Raw genomic sequence first — 19,927 nt, 5'->3', positions numbered from 1 at the left:
ATTCCAAAATTAAATGCGTGGAACTTGCTGAACTGAGGATCATGTGATAAAGGTGCTTATAAAATAGCTGGCATTTTGGATCAAACTTGAAACTCATGCGTTTTTTTTTAATTGTCTTTCCTCAGGTGTTATCTGAACTAGACATTGTTGTTCCCCTTCAGTTACTAATCAGCATGTTTTCTGATGGAGTTAATTCTGTAAAAGAGTTAGCAAATCAAAGAAAATCAAGAGTCAGTGAACTGGCAGGAAATCTTGCAGCTCGGAGGGTAACTGTTACTTATTCTGCTTGTTTTTTTTACTTAAACCACTTTTCCTGATAGAATGCATGTGAAGAATTAAGAAGTCATCTTTCAATATGGCACCATTTGATTGGAAACACTATAAATCTTGAGAATGGAAGAAAACTGGCATGACGTCTTCAGTTGATACCACTCTATCACATAGTCAGTGTAAAGTTAATGCAGATAGGAACTGCAGAAAAACTGCAGTTTTTCCTTAGTGAACTGGTTGGTTTGGGATACATTTGGGTGTTTGTTCTGTCTTTTCCAACTATTTTCATTCTCTGCACCTTCTGTTAATACCATAAACAACAAATTATTATCAACAGCTGGTCACTCAGAATGAGCTTTTATATTCTAGTACAAATTTGGTGGGCCTGGGAATGTTTTGTGAGGGTGACAGAACAGATGTTACTTCTGTTTCCCTGCATTTTTTTCCTCATCCAAGAGATGCAAAAAGTAATCTGAAGTTGTCTGTCAAAGGTTTATGGTCTGGAAGAAAATATGCACAAATCTATAGGCACTGCACAAGGTTGGACAGATGTGACTGATTTCCCAGTAGTCATGGATGAAGTGCTTCAATGACAGTAGGAACAAGAGTGATTGAAAGGTCAGATCTTTAGATTTAAGCATCTTGGCAGCTGATGATTCCTTAGAGGTGGTCTGCCTATCTTCTGACCTAGATCAGCAGAGAGCACTCCCACAGCTAGCCCATGACCACTTCTAAACTAAGCAGAAAAAGTGCTCAAACTTACTGTCTGGTCATTCAGACCATAGTTGACCTAAAAGTAGACCTTGTGTAATCTAACTATGTATCTCCCTGCAACACTTAAGAGGTTCTCAGGGTTCCTTAGGTTGCCTGCTGTGGTGTGGACGTAAATCAGTGCAGACATGCACATCCTGTTACTGTTGTGTCTAGTTTGTTTCCAGCTACCTGTATCCCTCCTATAGCCTTAGTTACACTGTTCTAATAAAGGAGACAGCCTCCTTTATTAACCTCCTACTATTGAAGTTTGTGTCTCTGGGTAGTGGAGCAGATCATTGTAATCTGATGGCCACTTTACTGCCTGCACCGACTTTCTGTCTGATTTATGATGTTAAAATTTCTCCTTAATAGGAATAAGATAATGGATGTCAGCCACTGAGTTTAAGAGAATGTATACAACTGTGCAGAGGGTGATTCCTATACTTCTATCATATTTTATCATTTACTAGTAGTATGGGACATGTGTAGATTTTGGAAAAAAAAAACTGCAGAAAGGAATAGTATGACTGTCAAAGTTCTTGCCATTCTCTGCACTTTTATATAGGAGATAGCTTAAATGTGTAACAGTCATTTGGACACATTGTTTTGTTGTCTCCAGGTGAGCGTTGCTTCTGACCCTGGGCGGAGAGTTCAGCACAACATGCTGAGTCCTTTCCCAAGCCCCTTCCAGAGCCCATTTCGGAGTCCAATACGTAGTCCTTTCCACAGCCCTTTCAAGAACTTTGGACACTCCAGTGGAAAGACAATTGATTTTGACTGTGAAGATGATGAAATGAATCTTAATTGCTTCATTCTGATGTTTGATCTCATCTTGAAGCAGGTACTTGTGGAAGAAAAACACCCACATTGAGGGGACACTGAAGTTCTGTGCCTCTCCTTTAATCCTGTGTTGAGTCCCTTTCTGCTGAGGGACTGACATGAAGTATAAAGCATTTAAATTCCTCTACAGCTGTCATCTGCCTTTACTCATGTAAGAGTTAGAGGTTAATGGTCAATGAAGAGAAGTTGGATACCTCCACATTTATGTTAGATAGCTGATATGAGTGAAAGGAAATTCTTCTTGGAAATGTGTTTATTTCTATAGACTAGAAGCAGAGGCTTGTTGATAGGGTTAGATTAGATGCATAATTTTTGGATAGCTAAATTTGTACATTGTGAATCCAAGGCCAAGTGTTTTGAATAACTGTCTCCAGGTAAAATTCATGGATCTTGTGCTTGAAATTGTCTATTTACTCTAGCTGTTTGAGCTTGGGCCTCAACATCGGTGGGAACTTAAAACTGTGAGTTCCAGTTCATCTCAAACTCTTCCCAGTACTGTAATATAACACTGGCAGAAATGTAGGAATAGGTAGAATAGTTAGTGTTCTGGCTTTTAACTAAATAATAATTCTTCACTCTTTTCACTCTTTCAGATGGAACTCCAGGATGATGGTGTCACTTTGGGCTTAGAGAACAGCATTTCAAAAGATATAATATCCATCATAAACAATGTGTTCCAGGCACCCTGGGGTGGTTCTCACACTTGTCAGAAAGATGAAAAAGCAGTTGAATGTGGTCTGTGTCAGTCCAGCATTCTGTGTTACCAGCTGGGTTTTGAGCTGCTGGAACAGCTTGCACCAAAAGAAGAAATCAGACTTGTGGTAAGTAGAGCAAGAAAGGGCCTATGTTACTGGTGTGCTGAAACTCCTCTTCTTCATTGTTCTTATTACATTGTGCACAATGAAGCAAAGCTGCACTGACCTTTGGCATGGAGGATTTGGGACGTTACAGCAAAATGCCATTGAATTGTAAAAATTTTCTAAATTTGAATTGATTGAAAGAGCCCAGGGAAGATGATTATTCATTCAGTGTGAACTCTTTCCCCGTCAACATTAAAGTGCTGTTTCACTTTGGCAGGATGCTCGTATGATACTATGTCTTAAGTGAAATGGGAAATGTCAATACTTACTGCTTTTCATCTTCTTTTAAAAGCTAAGAGTGGATATTTTGAAATAATTAATGATTTTGAGTGCATCAGTTGTCAAGCGAGCAAGCCGTTGTTGGTGCTTGGTTGTTGAAAATGCTGAGCACTGTTGAAAAAGAGAGTGTACTTCAGGTTGAGTATCCAGCTTTATCGGGCACAGATATCTGCTCTCCAGTCACTAGTGATCATTACAGTCCTCTGTAGCTTTGCAGGAGAATTGAAGCATTACCTGTGGTGTGACGAATTCATTTTAAGCTGTATGTCTATTATAGATAACTGTTCCATCTGATAGTTCAGAAGACAGCGTCGTTCTCCTTACTCTGAGTGCTCATTTGCTGTGACATGGTAGTGGCAGGATGGTTTTGGTTTTTTTTTTTTTTTCTGGTGATGGGCATAGCGATGCCTTTTGATGTGTAAAAGTTTCAGAATTCCATTTGGATATGTATGCTAATAGCAGGTACTGAGCATGTATTCAGTAACTTGTGCTAGAAAAATCATCTCATGCCCTTTCAGTTCAGATTCTTGCCTTATCCAAAAAGTAGCAAGTGGTGAAGTGTTTTGAGCGGTGGGACTTGGTACCATTTCTAAATCCACCATGCGATATATAACTTAAAGGTCATAATGGCAACCTGTAGTCCTGAGCTCCTGGACACAGGCAGAAGTAACTCCAGCCTGGTCCTTTCTTCAGTGTAAAAGTAATTGAGGTAGCTCCTGCCTCTAAGCCTGTAACTCTACAGTAGCGTAGGAAATACACCCCACTTCTGTCTGTTATTCCTCTGAGGTGAGGATGGCAAGTTTGGTGAAACCATGGCCCTGTGGTTGGATCCACCTGAACTCCAGTATGGATATACAGTGGTATCACTTAAATCTGTGTTTGAAACATAGTCTTTTCGGTATGCATTTCCTGATGCAGAATTTCAGATATGCAGGTGAGTTGAATGCACAAGTATACATGGAACAAGATTGTGTCTGCCTCATATGATCTCAGTTTGTCTCACCAAATGTAACTTAAACAGCAGGGTTTGGCCTCATGTGTTTAGATAATGTCAAGAAATGAATTTAACTTTATTATGTTCTTAAAGGAGCCCACAGATAACCTCGAGGATAGTCTTCTGTATACTAGACCTGAGTTTATTATAGGAACTGAAGGAGAAGAGGAAGACAAATCGGCACCAAAACATGGAGAAAACCCAGGAAATCACACAGAGACCACAGAAAATGCTGGTAGGTGGAGGGTGAGAAGGTTGAGTATTTCAGTAAGACTTTAAATGAAATGCTTCTACTCATATTGATTACAAGGTTCTGAAGCAGTCTTTCAAGTGCAACAATACACAGTCACTTTTTTTTCTCATGCATTTAATTCTTTCAACATATTAATTAAATAGGACGGCTGAATTTCTGTTGATAGCACTCTCAAAAAATGTTAGAAGAAATCTTGGCTTTTTGAACGTATAAAGTAGCAGAAACATACTACTTTGGCATGTAGCCGCATTCTGTGCTGTTGTAACTTTGCTGACTGCAGGGTTACCGTGGCTAGAATTAATTTGTCTCTCATCACTTTGACATTCTTTAGTTTAATTTTGAATCCACAGATGAGAGAATGTTAACAACGTTTTATGTAACTTACATTTTTAACAGCAATAAAGAATGACACAGAAAGAAAATTCTGTTATCAGCAACTTCCAGTTACCTTGAAGCTCATATACACTATACTGCAGGTAACAGTGATACTTGTTTCTTTAGTTTGGATTTTTGGTTAAGTAGTGTCATTGTGTTGAGAGTAGAACATCTACTTACACAGGAAATGTCAAGGTTTGAAGAACCAGATATTCTTTTTAACATGCTGAACTGTCTGAAGATCCTGTGTCTCCACGGGGAGTGCCTGTATATAGCAAGAAAGGACCATCCACAATTTCTTGCCTATATTCAAGATCACATGCTGATTGCAAGGTAGGTTTCTATTGCACATTTTGTCTTTGTATTTTGTTGGTTCTCCGTTGATGGCATCAAATAATTTGCAGATTTAGTATGGAAAATTAACAAAGGGTGGTAGGGAAGTGTGGGAATACCTTCCTACACTGTATAAGTAACTGTATAAGGGTACAATTAAGTCTAATTAAGAAATTGCAAATGACACCAAGGTATCTTGCATTGTCCATCATGGCTACTCTATCATGCACCACTTGTTTTGCAGTGAGTCGGAGAGTTTCTCATTGAACAACAGCATTGTCTGAAACTAAGGTATCTTCCCTGAGTCAACAAAATAAAATAAAGGGTGGTGTAAAGGCAGGCACATGATTTATAGATCTTTAGCATTAAAGCTGAGAGAATAACAGCATTGCACCTTGTTTTTAAGAGGTGAAGGAAGTTTTTTCATTTAGTATCTGAATGAATTGGATTGAAATCTGTGCATTTTAAGATTCTCTTTGGAAAAAGTGACTTTTGCAGAAAGCTCACTGAATAAACAGCAGCATACGATGTTCTGAAAAACAGCGTGTTCATCAGTGCTTACAGTTGCTCAGAGTCTATTTCGTTGAGCATCTCCTGAGACTGTAGAGTTTTAGCAGACTATGGAATCTGCCCTGAATCTAAATACTAGCAAATTGTGAACACTCAGCATCTTAGTCATTTGTGAATGCACGTGGTTCGTGGTGCCAAGACAGTTCATGTGGCTTATGCACTGAAGCTGGTCATGGCTAAGTCATAGCATAGGTTATGTTCCATGGCAGTTGTGCCTTGGCAAAATCTTGTCATGTCTGGAGCATTTCAGTGTAAGGAGTGTCTGAACCTGGATTTTCAAGAAAAACTGCTGTAGTTGAAAATTTGCAAGTAGCTCTGTTCTTGTACCAACAACTCTGTAGTATTCCCATAAATGCCCAGGATGCCTCATAGAGATTTTTGTGAAAAGTGCACTGCCACCAGCGTTACACTGGAGACTTATAGGAGAAAGGATGTCAAGAGAGTATTTTTTGTAAGCAGGCTTGCTCTTTTTGGTCTTTCCAGCTTATGGGGAGTTGTGAAGTCTGAATTCTCTCAGCTTTCTTCCCTGGCAGTCCCACTTCTTCTTCATGCACTCTCACTTCCCCATGGAGCTGACATTTTCTGGACCATCATAAACAACAATTTCAACAGCAAAGATTGGAAGATGAGATTTGAAGCAGGTAGACCTGAGAAATTTACACTGTTTACTCTTTGTTGCTTCACTGAAGAGGTAGAGCTTTCTCTGCTGTAACTGAGGAGATTATTATCTTTTTGCTGCTTTGGGGAGTTTTGGAGATAGTCTGGTGCAAAACAGTAGCACAACAATGCAGTAAAGTAGAGGAGAACATGAGACGTTTTGGATAATGAAAGTAAAATAAAAATTACAACACTTGCCAGCTATTTTTTATTGTTATTTTCTCAGATGTACATATTTTTAAGAGAGATATTTTAATCAGGACATAAAGAAGCCATTGCCTAAATTAATATGCATATTTTCTTTGTCTGGGAACATGACTGCTGCAGTGGAGAAGGTGGCTGTGTTGTGCAGATTTTTGGATATTCACTCTGTGACGAAAAACCACTTACTGAAGTACTCTTTGGCTCATGCATTCTGCTGTTTCCTGACTGCCGTGGAGGATGTCAACCCAGCAGTAGCTACCAGAGCTGGGCTGTTACTTGACACCATAAAGAGGCCAGCTTTGCAGGTAGGTTTTTTATATGGGGAAAAAAAAAACATTCAAACAGGAATCTAGGTTTTCACCCAAAGTTCAAAGCAGTTCAGGCATACAGCATCACAGTCACTGGTAGTAGCTCTTTAGGCAAGCCTTATGGGTCTTGGTAACTGAGATACGCACTGGCAATAGCCAAGGGAAATGATACTGCCCTAGCCCCAACTTACAATCATAGAATCGTTTAGCTTGGAAAAGACCTTCAAGATCGAGTCCAACCATAAAAACTTTGATAACTGCAAAAGATTATGATTGCATTTCAGTTGCTATTGTAGAAAGCTGTACGTGTTTTTTATTACTTTAAAATTTATTGACATTTTTCAGGTTAAAAAAAAAATTAAGTCTTATGACACTGTCGTAGTTCAGCTTGGGTGAATATTAACTCTGTCCTAGCCAGAACCAGGACAGACACCCTGCTGAGCTGACAGTGAGAAAATAAATTCAAGCAAAACTCAATATGGTTGTGACCTTTTCAAGATTTACTTAGGCATGTAATCTTAAGCATGAGAGAGACCCTGCCAATCAGAACTCTCATGATTAAAACTAAGCAAATATGAAAGTGGATCACAGCCTATGTATACAAGCAAGATTAAAAAAAGAATCTCATAGTACACAATTCAGTTGTAGTTCTCTGGAGAATACAATGAATATGTATTTTTAAAATGTTCAGTGTTACTGCCTACAAAAAGATGTTAATACTTGCTAGTTTTATTCCATACAGTGCTGTCGTAGTTCAGCCCCGATCGGGACCAGGCTATGCAGTCTCTCTCTCACTCTCCCCACCCTCCGAGAGATCAGGGGGAGATAATATAAGAAAAATGGCTCGAGGTTTGAGATAAGAACGGGAAGTCACCGTTAAGGGCAAAACAGACTCAAATTGGGGAAAACTATTTGTTTATTACTAAAACCAGCAGGATAATTAGACAGAGAACAAGATAACCTCCCCCCACCCCTCCCTCTTCCCAAGCTTAACATTATCTCTACTACCTTCCCCTCTCGAGCGGCACAGGGAGAAAGAGGGAATGGGGGTCACGGTCAGTTCATCACGCATTGTTTTACACCGCTGCTTCATGGTTGGGGGAAGAACTCCTCACATTCCTCCCCTGCTCCATTGTGGGGTCCCACCTATACGCCACAGTCCTTTGTGAAACTGCTCCAGCGTGGGTCATCTCTTCCACGGGGTGCAGTCTCCAGAACAGCTGTGCCAGCGGGCCCTCCACTGGCCAGCCACAGCCTCCTTCAGGCATCCACCTCCCCCGATGTGGGGCACTTCATGGGCTGCAGGTGGATCTCTGCTCCTCCTTGGGCCTTCATGGGCTGCAGGGGGACAGCCAGCCTCACCATGGTCGTCACCACAGGCTGCAAGGGGAATCTTGGCCAGGAGCAGCATTACTCCTCCCCCTCCTTCTTCACTGAGCTTGGCGTCTGTGGCTGTTCCTCTCACAAGAAAAGTTCTTCACAACAGGCTGCCAGACGCCTCTCAGAATCTCTTCACATCATCCATCTCATCTCCTCTCCACTTCTTGCAGCCGGGCTGGGCTGAGTTGGGCCCATTCAGCCGCCTGGCAAGAGGCCAGAGGGTGAGGCCTACAAGGCCCATGAGGCCTGCGCCTCTCCCTCTGCGCCTCTGCCCCCGCTCAGCTTCTTCACATCTTCTCTTCTCTTTTTTTTTTTTTTTTTTTTTTTTTGTTTTCCCCTTCTTAAATACGTTATTGCAGAGGCATTATCAGGGAACATTCTGCTACCAATTGGCTCGGCCTTGGCCAGCAGCAGGTCCGCCCTAGGCCTGGCCAAGTCCACTGAACAAAGGGAAGCAACTTCTAGCAGTTTCCTACAGAAGCTGCCACCTTAAGCCCCCCCTCACTAAACAAAACCACAACAAGTGCCTTTTCAAAATAGTTTTCAGAGAACTTGAATTCACTGAGTTCACTGAGACTGTTATCATTATACTGCACTTTCATATTTAATGTGTAGGTTTTATTCTCAAATGTAAGTCTTGACACTAAACCCAAGATTCTAGTGTGAATAAAATACAGAAGCATTTTGAGGCAAAGTGCTTCTGATACACTTCACCACATAGTCTTTCTTCCTCTGTTCTAGCTTGGTGAATCATTTTTTTTGTAATTATGGGCTTGATTCAGTTGCCTAAATATAAGCATTTTCACAGCCAGGGGTGTGTTAAGAGAATACTTTGATATTGTATACCAAATGTGTAGTAGGACAGAACTTTGCCTGTACCTTTGTATTCCTCAAAATTGTAGCAAATTCTACATTCTAAATATGGTGTTTGTTTACCTCCTTACTTACCTTACTTTACCATTAATATCAGTAGCATTAGTTCTGATTAAAAGGACTTGGTAGGAAAAGGAGCTAACCTTTATCCTGTCATAATTAACAGCAGAATTTGTGGGCTTTAACCTCTTTTTGCTTTAAAAAACGCATAAAGTTTTAGCATCTCAGTTTTGTGTTGTTTTTTTTTTCTTTTTCCCTCTATAGGGTCTCTGCCTCTGCCTTGATTTCCAGTTTGACACAGTTGTCAAGGACAGGCCCACAATTCTTAGTAAGCTTTTGCTACTTCATTTTCTAAAAGCAGATATTCCGGCTTTGAGCTGGGAGTTCTTTGTGAATCGCTTTGAGACCCTGTCTCTGGAAGCACAGCTTCATCTGGACTGCAACAAAGAATTCCCTTTCCCAACAAGTAAGCAGAGTCGAAATCAATCTGATCACCTTTTATCAGCTTCTGGAATTTCAGCTGCCTGCAAGGTCTGAGGGAGATGTAGGTCTCACCTGTATAAATTATCTGAAATTAAGTAATCTTTCAGGCCAAAAGAAAATAATTTAAAGTAAGCATTTTTTGACTGCCTGAATACAGATTAGACTATATTCTGTTGTACCTTTGGGTGTCATGTTTTAATCTCACTAGGATGTGATTGCTGGCCTTGGTTGAGATGCAGTCTGGTTCTGTGATCAGCTCCAACCAGTGTTAACGTGCTTGTTCTTTTGTAGATGTTCTTATGCTGTCAACATTGCTATTCTCAAAGGCCTAGGTCATGCCTGGCCCTATTCTGTAGTGGTCTGTACAAAGACAGCCCTAGGACCTGTATGACCCTTGAAAAACAAACAAGTGTATGGGGCACAGCACAAGAGGTACACTAACTGGTAGAGCTGGTGCTCAATTAACTGCTCTTGCAGTGACAATGTTTGTAAATGTTGTCCTGTCCATACTTGGTTTCTTGATAAGATACCACGTCTCCTTCCATTCACTAGGAGGGGCTAAAAAATAATTTGTGCATGATCATTTAACATGCTGAGTAATTGAAAACTTTGTTACCTAAGTGGTGGCCCATGAGGCAGATCTATTTCCATCTGATTTGCTTGGAGGAGGTGGGGACAGCTGTTTGGACAGCACGTGCTCCCTCAGCAACCTGATGCCTCCTCCTACACTTGCATGTAGGCCAGTGCCTACAGAAGCCCAGTGCTGCTGCATCCATACAGGAGATGAGCGGACCTGCAAACATATTTTGTTCTCCTTATGTGAGCAGCTTGACCCAAAGCTGGAAACTGCTGCTGTGGCCTCAGCACTAGATTCTAGCACCTCTAGCTGCAAATGTAGGGTTGTATCTTTAAATATGGGAGTGATTTAAAATTTAAAATATGCAAAAGTTATTTTTCAGGTTTCTTTTTAACCTTTCTCTTTGCCTTTTCAAAGATGTAAGTGTTGCAAAGGATGGAGTTACCAGCTTTAGTTGCTCAGATAATTAAACTCAAAGGGTTTGAATGCAGTATAGACATGCATATAGAAAAGTATTGGTGAACCCATTAAAACGTGCAGTTATACTGCTGGTAACACCACTGCAAACACATAATCACACTCACAGATTTTTGGAGGCGCTATTCAAATCCAGGATGATAGGGGTAGGTAGGACAGGAGGCCAGTGAGACAAAACAAGAGGCCACGTTTGGGTATGAGTCCACTAAACGTGATCCATACTTGTGAAATTTCTGCCATTTTAAGTAGAGGGCATCTCATATTGCCGTAGCCTGAAATTCAGGTTTTGTTTTCAAGAACTTGTTTTTGTCCAGTCTCTAAAGAAAGAAGTAACAGCATAATTTTTCACACACAGTTATGCCATTTCAGGTTTTAGATATTTCAGAATGAGAGCATGCAAATGAGTACCTTGCAGATGGACCCCTTGAGCCCATATGAAGTTTTCTTGACTTGAGTGGGACCTGAGGCCCAGTTGCATTTGGCACTTGGCAGCATTAGGGCCTCACTATGCTGTGGAATGAATCCTAACTTGGTCAATTGCATTTGCAAAGCTATCACTGCTGTCCGGACAAATGTCGCCAACCTCAGTGATGCAGCAATGTGGAAGATCAAGAGGGCTCGTTTCGCACGTAATCGTCAGAAGAGTGTGCGTTCCCTGAGAGACAGTGTGAAGGGACCAGTGGAGTCAAAGAGAGCGCTCTCCCTTCCAGAAACCTTAACCACCAAAATTCGTTGAGTATCTATTTATATTTTTGTGACACGCCTGTATCTTCTCACTTTGGATCGTATCCTGTTCCTGGGTACACGTCGGAGTTGTTAGTATTTATCCAATTGAGATAGGAAATTTAGGTTTCTGACTGATTTTGGCATTGTTCAGATAATGACAAGTTAGGGAGTTTGACAAAGAACACAGACAACACTATGTCTATTCTGTGTTTGTTTAAAATGCCAGAACAAAGTGCTGCAAGACTAGTTTGTGAATAGATCTCAATTTTCATTTGAGGCTAATACACAGTAGTTTTGTCTAAAATAGATAACAATGTTTGCAGAAAAATTCCTCTTACTAATTTATTTATTAATTGTAATTAATCAGTGTATGCAGCATATGCTAGACATCTTCAAAACAACTGCTAATGTATCAAATGAGCTTTTGGATATCTTCAGAAATCCTTTGTTAAGAAAACAATATCCATGCAATATAGCCTTCCTGCTAGCTTGTATAGGAGGACCTAGGTGCTGGAAATCCATAGGCCCAAGTGGAGCGCTGTACAGATGTCTTTCCAAGCAGAAATAAAGCTTACTCATTCTCATTCAGAGAATTTTACAAACACAGATTAGTCTTTATGTGGAAATCGGACCTCTCACATTGCTCGTACCCATATAAAAGGAATTGATAAAATGTTCAAATCTGGGTGCTGGTGAACTGTTAAGTTAAAAGGTAATTTATTTTCTCCAAAACAAACACCACAATATTTTGAGACTCTTTTAGGTAGTCTTTCTTGACCAATTTCTGATCCTGCATAGGGACTTCTGTGTGGTCACTCTTGTATGAGCAAAAATGAATTATGGAGAAAACTAGAGTTATAGAACTGGGTGCACAAAATCTGTAGGGTACAGAAATGACATGTTTCCAATGGTTACACTCACTGCCTGACAGCTGTACCTGAGTAAATGAACATAAATATACTAGCACCGAATATATGCTGAAGTATAAGGTGTCGGTAATTCCTTTTTAAACAGAGTTGCTCTTGTTTGGTTTTTTTTTTTTTGTTTGTTTATTTTTTTTAAGCTATGAGCTTGACCAGACACGAGCAGTCTGCTCCAGCACTTGGAGGAACACCAGAGCAAACACCAGGTGGGTTTGACAAAAAGGATGTTTTGATGGAACAGGAGAAGGAAGGCTCTGGTGCCAGCTTTGAGAGCTGACTCATGAGACAAACTTACACAAGATGAAGGTTGTCTAAAAGGCATAGTGAATCATGGCTCAGCATGGTTCTAAAAGGTGTAAATTAAAGTTTTGCTCTCAATCTGTGCTGAAAACTGCCCCTAGTTGTACATAGTACTTTGGGATTGAAAGAAGATTATTCAGACACAGGCAGTCAGCTGTGCTGGCAGTGCCTCATCCTCCTGTGTTTCATTACCCACAGGAACAAGTAAATCTTTAATAGGCTGGCCTCATGGGCCACCTGTATTCAGCCAGATCTTTGCATTTCAAGTTTCAGAGACAGCAGACAGAATGCTTTTGATTGTTGATACTGTAATTACAAGTGTAATTTAACACTTGTCTCCTCTCTATGCTTATAGACATCTTAAGTCCCTTGTTTTGTATTTACTGGCATTTTGTGAAGATGTCACCCTTCTGTCAGGCGTTTGTAGAATATCTAGCTCAGGAGAGTCCAAGTAATCTCTAAATAATTGTGATTACTGACAGTTCTTGCTCAGAGTCCTGTGTAGACTGACCATTTGGAAGTGAAAAATCTCAGATATTTTCATATTCCTTCTTCAAGATTTGCAGTATTTTCAACAGACACAAATTCAGAATTAGAACAGATCAGCTTACTGGATGATGAGCTTACTGGAAAATACATTGCCAGTGTGAGTGCAGACTAAGCTGTGAAATGGACTAGGAGAGTTTCTGAATTAGCAGTATAGAGCCCTCTCGTAGTTGCCCAGTGAGTGCAATCAGCTAGTTCCTTACAGAACAGTTTGTGCAGGCTGTCACAGGCTCATAGAAGGAGCAATGAAATAATGGTGCCATGAACAGATGCATCAGTGAATGGTTGTTCTTCATTTAATGGCACCATTCACCAACTGTGTACTGAGCTTAGAGAAACTTGTCACATAAGAAGTGTCGGTCTCACAGTAGGAATTGTTAGCCATTGGGATTTTATTAGATGTATTTTGGTATTTCACTGCGTCAGTTTCCAGGCTCAGGTAATTAATCACCTAAGCTGCAAGTTCAGGTTCCACTGAAAACGTATACGTAAAAAGTTGCGTGTAGCAAGTAACCACTCATTTGAAGAACAGTCTGATAATATGATTCAAAATTATCACAGATACATTGGAAACGAGGAGACAAATGACAAGATCTCTTCTCCTGCCCAGTATTTCTTTCTTTCTAAAATCTTAACTTTTTGTAAAATATTTTTATTTAAAGGTTTAACTTACAATTTTTAACACTTTGCATTGGCAGTACTGAGAATATCTGATTCAGCTAACTAACTCTTAACATAGATTGTACATCTGCTGTAGAAAAAACATTTGTCTGATGTAAGGAACACATGAATAAAGACATGAATCTGTGGACATTGGATTGAGTTCAGGAACGATGGCCATATATTAACTAACAGGCTGTGGTTTTGGTGATGTTAGAAGCTTTTCCTGGGCAGGGGGGGGATGTGTGAGCATGTGTACCTTGCATGTAGGCACGCACACACACACGCACATGAATTGTGCACGTGTATGCACACATTTTGAGGGGTAAAAGCCACCATAGCCACTGTAAAGACAGAGCTGCCTTGGTTTTGCATTCTGTGCTTGAATCTAAACAGCTTGATTTGGTACAGGATACCCTATATCATGTTAATGAGTGAAGGTTTAGTTCAAGCTTGATATAACTTAAGATCTATTTCAGACAGCAGAAGAAGGTTTTCTGGACTCTGAAAATCCATTGCCTTGACAGGACTGTAGGTTTTCTGTAGTTCTAAACAAGCACTTCTGCATTGCTGGTTCATTACAGGTTTCTGCATTAGAAGTAAAAACAGGAGATGATGGACATTCCCTAGACTTGATCCTTAGTAGAGCTGTGACAGACTGCTCAGGGTGAAACTCTGTTCACTGTGTCCTGCTGTATAGTTTTCAGTGAGAGTAAAAAATATGAGAAATGAGATTTTAATGCTTCAGAAAACTATCTAATATGATCTTTATGAAAAAGATCTTTATGGGCTTCTTCTCTGGGAAAAAGCTGTCAAAGTTTTGACATAATATATAGTGTCCCAAACACTAATAAATTATAGTGCCTACATTTTGGCCTAAGTTATTTGGGGGAAATAGGGACTCAATACTAAAAGGGGAAGTCTTCATTCTTTGTTTAAGCATTATTTGGTAGAATTTTCTCCATCTCCTACTTTTGCAGTTTTGTACATCCTCTACTGGCAAAGACTACTATCCACTAAATTTTGCTGAGGAAAGACTGAAAACTATGGCAGATAAGAATGTGGTGGCAGTGGGATTTGATTCTCCTTTAATGCATAGACGTGAGGGAATAATAACACTCAATTTGGCAGAAATGCACCGAGATGGGAAGAGAAGCAGCTCAGTTAAACATGGGGAAGCTGAGAAATGGAGTTCAGTGTACACAGTAGGCGTTAATGTGCTGTTGAGCCTGAGGCAACAGAGGAACAGTGCCCTCGGAAATGCATGCCTATCTGTCTCCTGTGTCTTCACCATGTGTATTTAGGCAGAAATGGAGCCCAAATTTCCATTCCCAGAAATGGAAAAAAAATTCTGTTGTGTTTGGTACCCTGTTTACAGCCTTATCCAGTGTCTGATACCAATGTCTCTTTTGTGCTGATAGGACAACCCTCCCCAGAGAATGATAATACAATAAAAGACCTACTGCCGGAGGATGCTGGGATTGATCACCAGACTGTCCACCAGCTCATTACTGTGCTAATGAAGTTCATGGCAAAGGATGAGAGCAGCGCTGAGTCAGACATCAGCAGCGCTAAAGCTTTCAACACAGTCAAGCGCCATCTGTATGTCCTGCTTGGTTACGATCAGCAGGAAGGATGCTTCATGATCGCACCACAAAAAATGCGTGTTTCGACCTGCTTTAATGCCTTTATTGCTGGAATAGCACAAGTAGGTGAAGGCACTTAGTACTTTTTGCAGCTATTTCTCATTGTGTGTTGTTGAAATAGTGGTTGCACAGCTTTCTTTGTGCCAAAATAATGGCTGAGTGCTTTAATTTGGGAACAAGGATGGCTGCTTGTGCTTTGCTCTCAGAAGGCTTCATGTAGCCTAATCAATTGCTTTCTGTGAGTTTTTGCTTTGCAGTTAAAAAGTAAATAGTTAAATAGAAGTATGCTAATTCATAACTTCCTGCTAGTACTGTAAACTTGCTGCATCATTAGCATAGAGGTAACTATTTTGTGTACATGCACACAAGCAAATACTATCACTGTATGAAAAATTTGAGACTCCTCCAAACCTCATTGCCCTTTTTCCTTATCCTTTGAATGCCTTGCTTTCCTCACATGTCATTTCTGTTTTCCCGTGCAGGAAGACCTGGGACCCAGGTGCTTTTGCCTGTTTCCTTGTGTGAATAGTCTGTAAACTCTTTGACATTCTTTACATGTTTTTACATGTTTTCCAAGTTTGGATTCCCAAACTTCTGTGATCATAATTGACCTGATTTTCAGAAGTACTACTTACTGCAACTCTAGACATCAGCCACGGCCCCCCCGCCCGCCCCTCCCCCCCGCTTTCCTCTTCCACCTTTAAAATGTCTCAGAATAGCTGGATCCACCATTTCTGTTTGAAAAGCTTCATAGCTCCCTGATGTCAAATGGAGCTTGATAACTTCAGTAAGACAGGATTTTTCTCCATGTAGCAGACATCAAAATTTTAATTTATATTTTGGGTGGATTTTTTTTCTTAGCTGTAGCGCTGCTTTGTGTTGGGAATCTCCTTTGCTGCAACAGAAATGCTATTTGCAGTCTGAAGATGCATTTTCAGAGTGAAAATTCAGTATGGAGCTCTTGAGATCTATTTCAGTTACACTCCCTCCCCTATTCATCGCTATTTGCTTTCCCCAGTCAGCTCCACAAAGGTTGGGATTGGGCTGATTTACTGGTTAATTTGTTTTGGTTCCAAGCTTGACTGGAATGGCCAGTTCAAGGAAAAAAAAATAAACTCAAATGTCTCATAGTATTTTTCATCGTAAAATATGAGTGCTTGAAATTCTTGAAAGCATAAAATGCCTTTTTCTCTCCGTAGCAGCAGGAGTGGGCAAGTTTTGGTGTTCGCAGCCAGTACAGTATTGCCCCGCATGGTGGCAATGTTGTACAAGCCTGCTCGAGTGGGGAAGCCAGCAGTGCCCGGCTCTGCCCAGCATCCCCGGCTGAGCTCTGCTCAACATTTGCAGCATCATTTATTCCAGAGTTTCCTATGGTGACTTAAGAAATTAGTTTTCTCAGCTTAAGACATGTGTGCGTTACAGTATATATTGTATGAAGGCAGGGCTTTGACTTCCTTGTATGGATGAGTTTTTCCTAACCATGCTATATAACTGTATCTCACCCTGAGGGAACAAGGCATTGCAGGATAGGACCATATTTGGTGATTATATATCATCTGTTTGACAAGCTAACCCTACATGGATAGACATGGGATTCGTCTATTTAACCCTATGCAGGCAGCACAAGAATTTGAGACAATTGCACATCGAAATAGAGAATTTTACAGGGAAAAACCTCCAGGCAGCTTGTTCTGGAGAGAACTTGACAAATGAGTTCTGTGTTTGTAAATTAGACTCATCCTCTTCTTCTAATAAAAACAAAACCAAAAAAAGAAAGAGACCTGAAGGAAACGTATGATGAGGATGAAACTCATGTTTGTGTTTGTTTAGATGTACAGGGCTACTGATAAAGCACAAGTCCACTGAGACTGCAGGGATGTGTTTGATCTTGGGGATGTACTGGAGTTTGGTTGGCCAGCTGTTATACATTCCTGGGTGTCAGCCAGTATAGGTCAGCATCAGAAACAAGGGCTTTGTGGATCTTTGTTATGATCTAGTTTAGTTGCTGATTTCAGGACATCAGCTATTTTTTGCCATGCATTGCAAGAGAGATGAGAAGATAATGAAAAACACCAACGCAGTTTGAATCGAAAACACAGTTTTGTCAGGGCAGTGAGAATATATGCCCACACTGCAGCTAACGGTCGGAATTCAAACCTCTAGGATAGGCACCAAATAGCATGATGCTCTTCAAATATCATGATGGAGGCGAGGCTTATGAGTAGCAGTAATAACAGCAACCTGTCTACAGCAACACCACCACTTGAAGTTGATGAGCATTTTATTTAGAACAAGATATTTTTCCTGAGCTTTATTCTCGGATCCTTTAGGATTTGCATGCTTAGACTTTCTGCATAACATCGCAGACACACACTTACCTTTGCTATACTGAAGAGTGGAATTCTTGTCTTGTTACCTGATTCCAGAACATGGGCCTTAAAAAACCTAACAGCTGATGTTGCAAGCCTGATGAGAAAATAATGAAAACTGGAAATGCAATGTTAATACAAAAACCCCAAATAACCAAAGTACACAACCCCCTGCCCCTAAACCCACAATTGCATCATGTCTGTTAAACATGGGATTTACTTAATAGAGTTTTTTTCTGTTGAAGCATGATCAACTTGTGCTATAATACAAGGCTATCCTAACATAATATATTCTATGAACTTGCCAATGTATGTTAAAATTCAGACTGTGCAGGACGAAAGGCTTTCAGAACACATCTTTTGCTTCATTTTACCTATCGAGCTAAAACGAGAACCTGGCAAGCTGGCAGAAAGTTTCACACTGATAATGAGACTTCCTTAAAAATGTCTGTTTCTGTTCACTTTCCTACTACCTCAACTATATTAGTTATTTTGATTTTCAGTGTCAGTGGATTTGATTTTGATGAGCTAACTCCTGTGCTGATATTCTTTTCAGGTGATGGACTATAACATCAACCTGGGAAAACACCTTCTTCCCTTGGTGGTGCAGGTGTTAAAATATTGCACTTGTCCTCAGCTAAGACATTACTTTCAGCAGCCTCCTCGCTGCTCCCTCTGGTCCCTCAAACCACACATTCGGCAGATGTGGTTAAAGGCTTTGCTTGTCATTCTCTATAAGGTGAGTGGTCTTAAAAAGCAACTGTCCACCTTAAAATGTACACCTCAATTTTAAACTTTTTACAGGGAATACAACTTGCACAACTGTGCAAGTGAAAGGAACTGTAAAGAACACTTTGATTTGTTTGCTCACTGTATTTAATTTCAATTAAATAGTTAGGCTTTCATCTGTGCTACTGACCTATTACTTCTGCTGTCTGTATTGTCTTTCACATAGTTACCTGAGGAAAAAAAATATAGATTTGAAAATAGGAAAATGCTATATCAAGTTCCAATGTATACTATTTTGAGTAACATAGAATTAGTGTTTAAAAAACTTAGTAACTTTAAATGGATGGAGGTGAGCTTAACAGCTTGTATTCTTTAGTTAAGTGATGCTTTTTAGGATGTGGTGTTAAAATGTGATGTGTTTTTATGCACTAAAATGGAGCTGTAAATACTTCTGATATGCTTAACAAATTTATACCAGGTCTGTAGGGCATACAAGGAAGTGGAGACACTAGAAATGAATGATAACATGCTGATTTGAAATCAAGTATTTGGAGAACAGTTCTGATGAGACAGCTTTTGCATTGTTATTACTAGTTGAATTTGTCATATAAAAGTCGAGAAAACAATATATTAGATCTTACTAATAGGGATTTTAAAAAATTATTTTTTAAAAAGAATTCTATGTGCCAAGCTGAAAACAGCTCTGCTTCTCATGATGTGTTTAGAAATGTATGATCAAAGGAAGGCAAAGGGCATCCAACTGACAATATTCTTGTCATTTTTCTGTTTTACTGCCTAAATGTTTATCTGACAAGAAAAGTTAGTTTTTAAGCTGAAGTTTTTCTCTTTTCACTGAACAGTACCCCTACAGAGACTGTGAAATCAGCAAGATTGTACTTCACCTAATCCACATCACAGTCAATACCCTCAATGCTCAGTATCACAGCTGCAAGCCCCATGCAACTGCTGGTCCTTTGTATAGTGACAACAGTAACATAAGCCGATACAGTGAAAAGGAAAAAGGTACTTTTAACACTCTCGTTTATATGGTAGTCATTGATTTAATTCATTAAGTCTTGCAGATGTTGTAGAAATGGGTGAATATGGTCTGAATTTTAGAACATAATACTCAGAATTAAGTCCAAGGTGACTTACCTGACCAGCTGTAGTCATCTACAGTAAAAGAACTTCACATTTTCTCTGTAGGCTAAGCATAGCACAGCAGTCTAACTTCCTTGGAGGGAGTGTACCTTAGACTTAGTAGTTCAGTCACCATGACTGGATAGATCTTGGCCTTCCTGTGGTAATATTAACTGATCATGTCCATGCACAAGGTGTGCAACCAGCCTGACACCACATTCTGATTATACTTTATAGTAACACGGCATGGTAGCAAATACTTGATGTTGAAAAGAGAAAATTATGAATTCAGTCTATAGTTTGCTTTTCTCTGTAAAAGGAGCTGAAGTTGACTAGCTTACATGCAGATGTATATGATGTAGATGTCTAAAGGCTGAAGAGAATGGTTCAACCCTTAGAGCC

General features: G+C 40.0%; 1 protein-coding gene across 5 annotated transcripts in view; it reads left to right on the top strand.

The window, feature by feature from the left end:
• UNC79 (unc-79 subunit of NALCN channel complex) overlaps window positions 1-19,927 on the top strand; it is a 113,560-nt gene that overhangs the window by 35,548 nt on the left and 58,085 nt on the right. For 3 of the 5 annotated variants that reach the window (XM_086748284.1, XM_086748282.1, XM_086748283.1), the window contains exons 17-30: window positions 126-266; window positions 1,643-1,864; window positions 2,457-2,684; window positions 4,090-4,231; window positions 4,646-4,725; window positions 4,809-4,957; window positions 6,011-6,168; window positions 6,512-6,693; window positions 9,214-9,415; window positions 11,038-11,217; window positions 12,276-12,341; window positions 15,063-15,349; window positions 18,213-18,395; window positions 19,246-19,408. In XM_086748284.1, coding sequence (XP_086604410.1) covers window positions 126-266; window positions 1,643-1,864; window positions 2,457-2,684; window positions 4,090-4,231; window positions 4,646-4,725; window positions 4,809-4,957; window positions 6,011-6,168; window positions 6,512-6,693; window positions 9,214-9,415; window positions 11,038-11,217; window positions 12,276-12,341; window positions 15,063-15,349; window positions 18,213-18,395; window positions 19,246-19,408 — 2,383 coding nt within the window. The remainder of the gene's footprint in view (window positions 1-125; window positions 267-1,642; window positions 1,865-2,456; window positions 2,685-4,089; window positions 4,232-4,645; window positions 4,726-4,808; window positions 4,958-6,010; window positions 6,169-6,511; window positions 6,694-9,213; window positions 9,416-11,037; window positions 11,218-12,275; window positions 12,342-15,062; window positions 15,350-18,212; window positions 18,396-19,245; window positions 19,409-19,927) is intronic. The other 2 variants (XM_086748285.1, XM_086748286.1) reach the window with 1 other exon arrangement.

Source organism: Chlamydotis macqueenii, chromosome 5, assembly GCF_036417535.1.
Source record: "Chlamydotis macqueenii isolate bChlMac1 chromosome 5, bChlMac1.mat, whole genome shotgun sequence".
Classification (NCBI taxonomy): Eukaryota; Metazoa; Chordata; class Aves; order Otidiformes; family Otididae; genus Chlamydotis; species Chlamydotis macqueenii.
The sequence above is the reverse complement of the archived record's forward strand: the minus strand, read 5'-3'. Positions and strand labels throughout refer to the sequence as shown.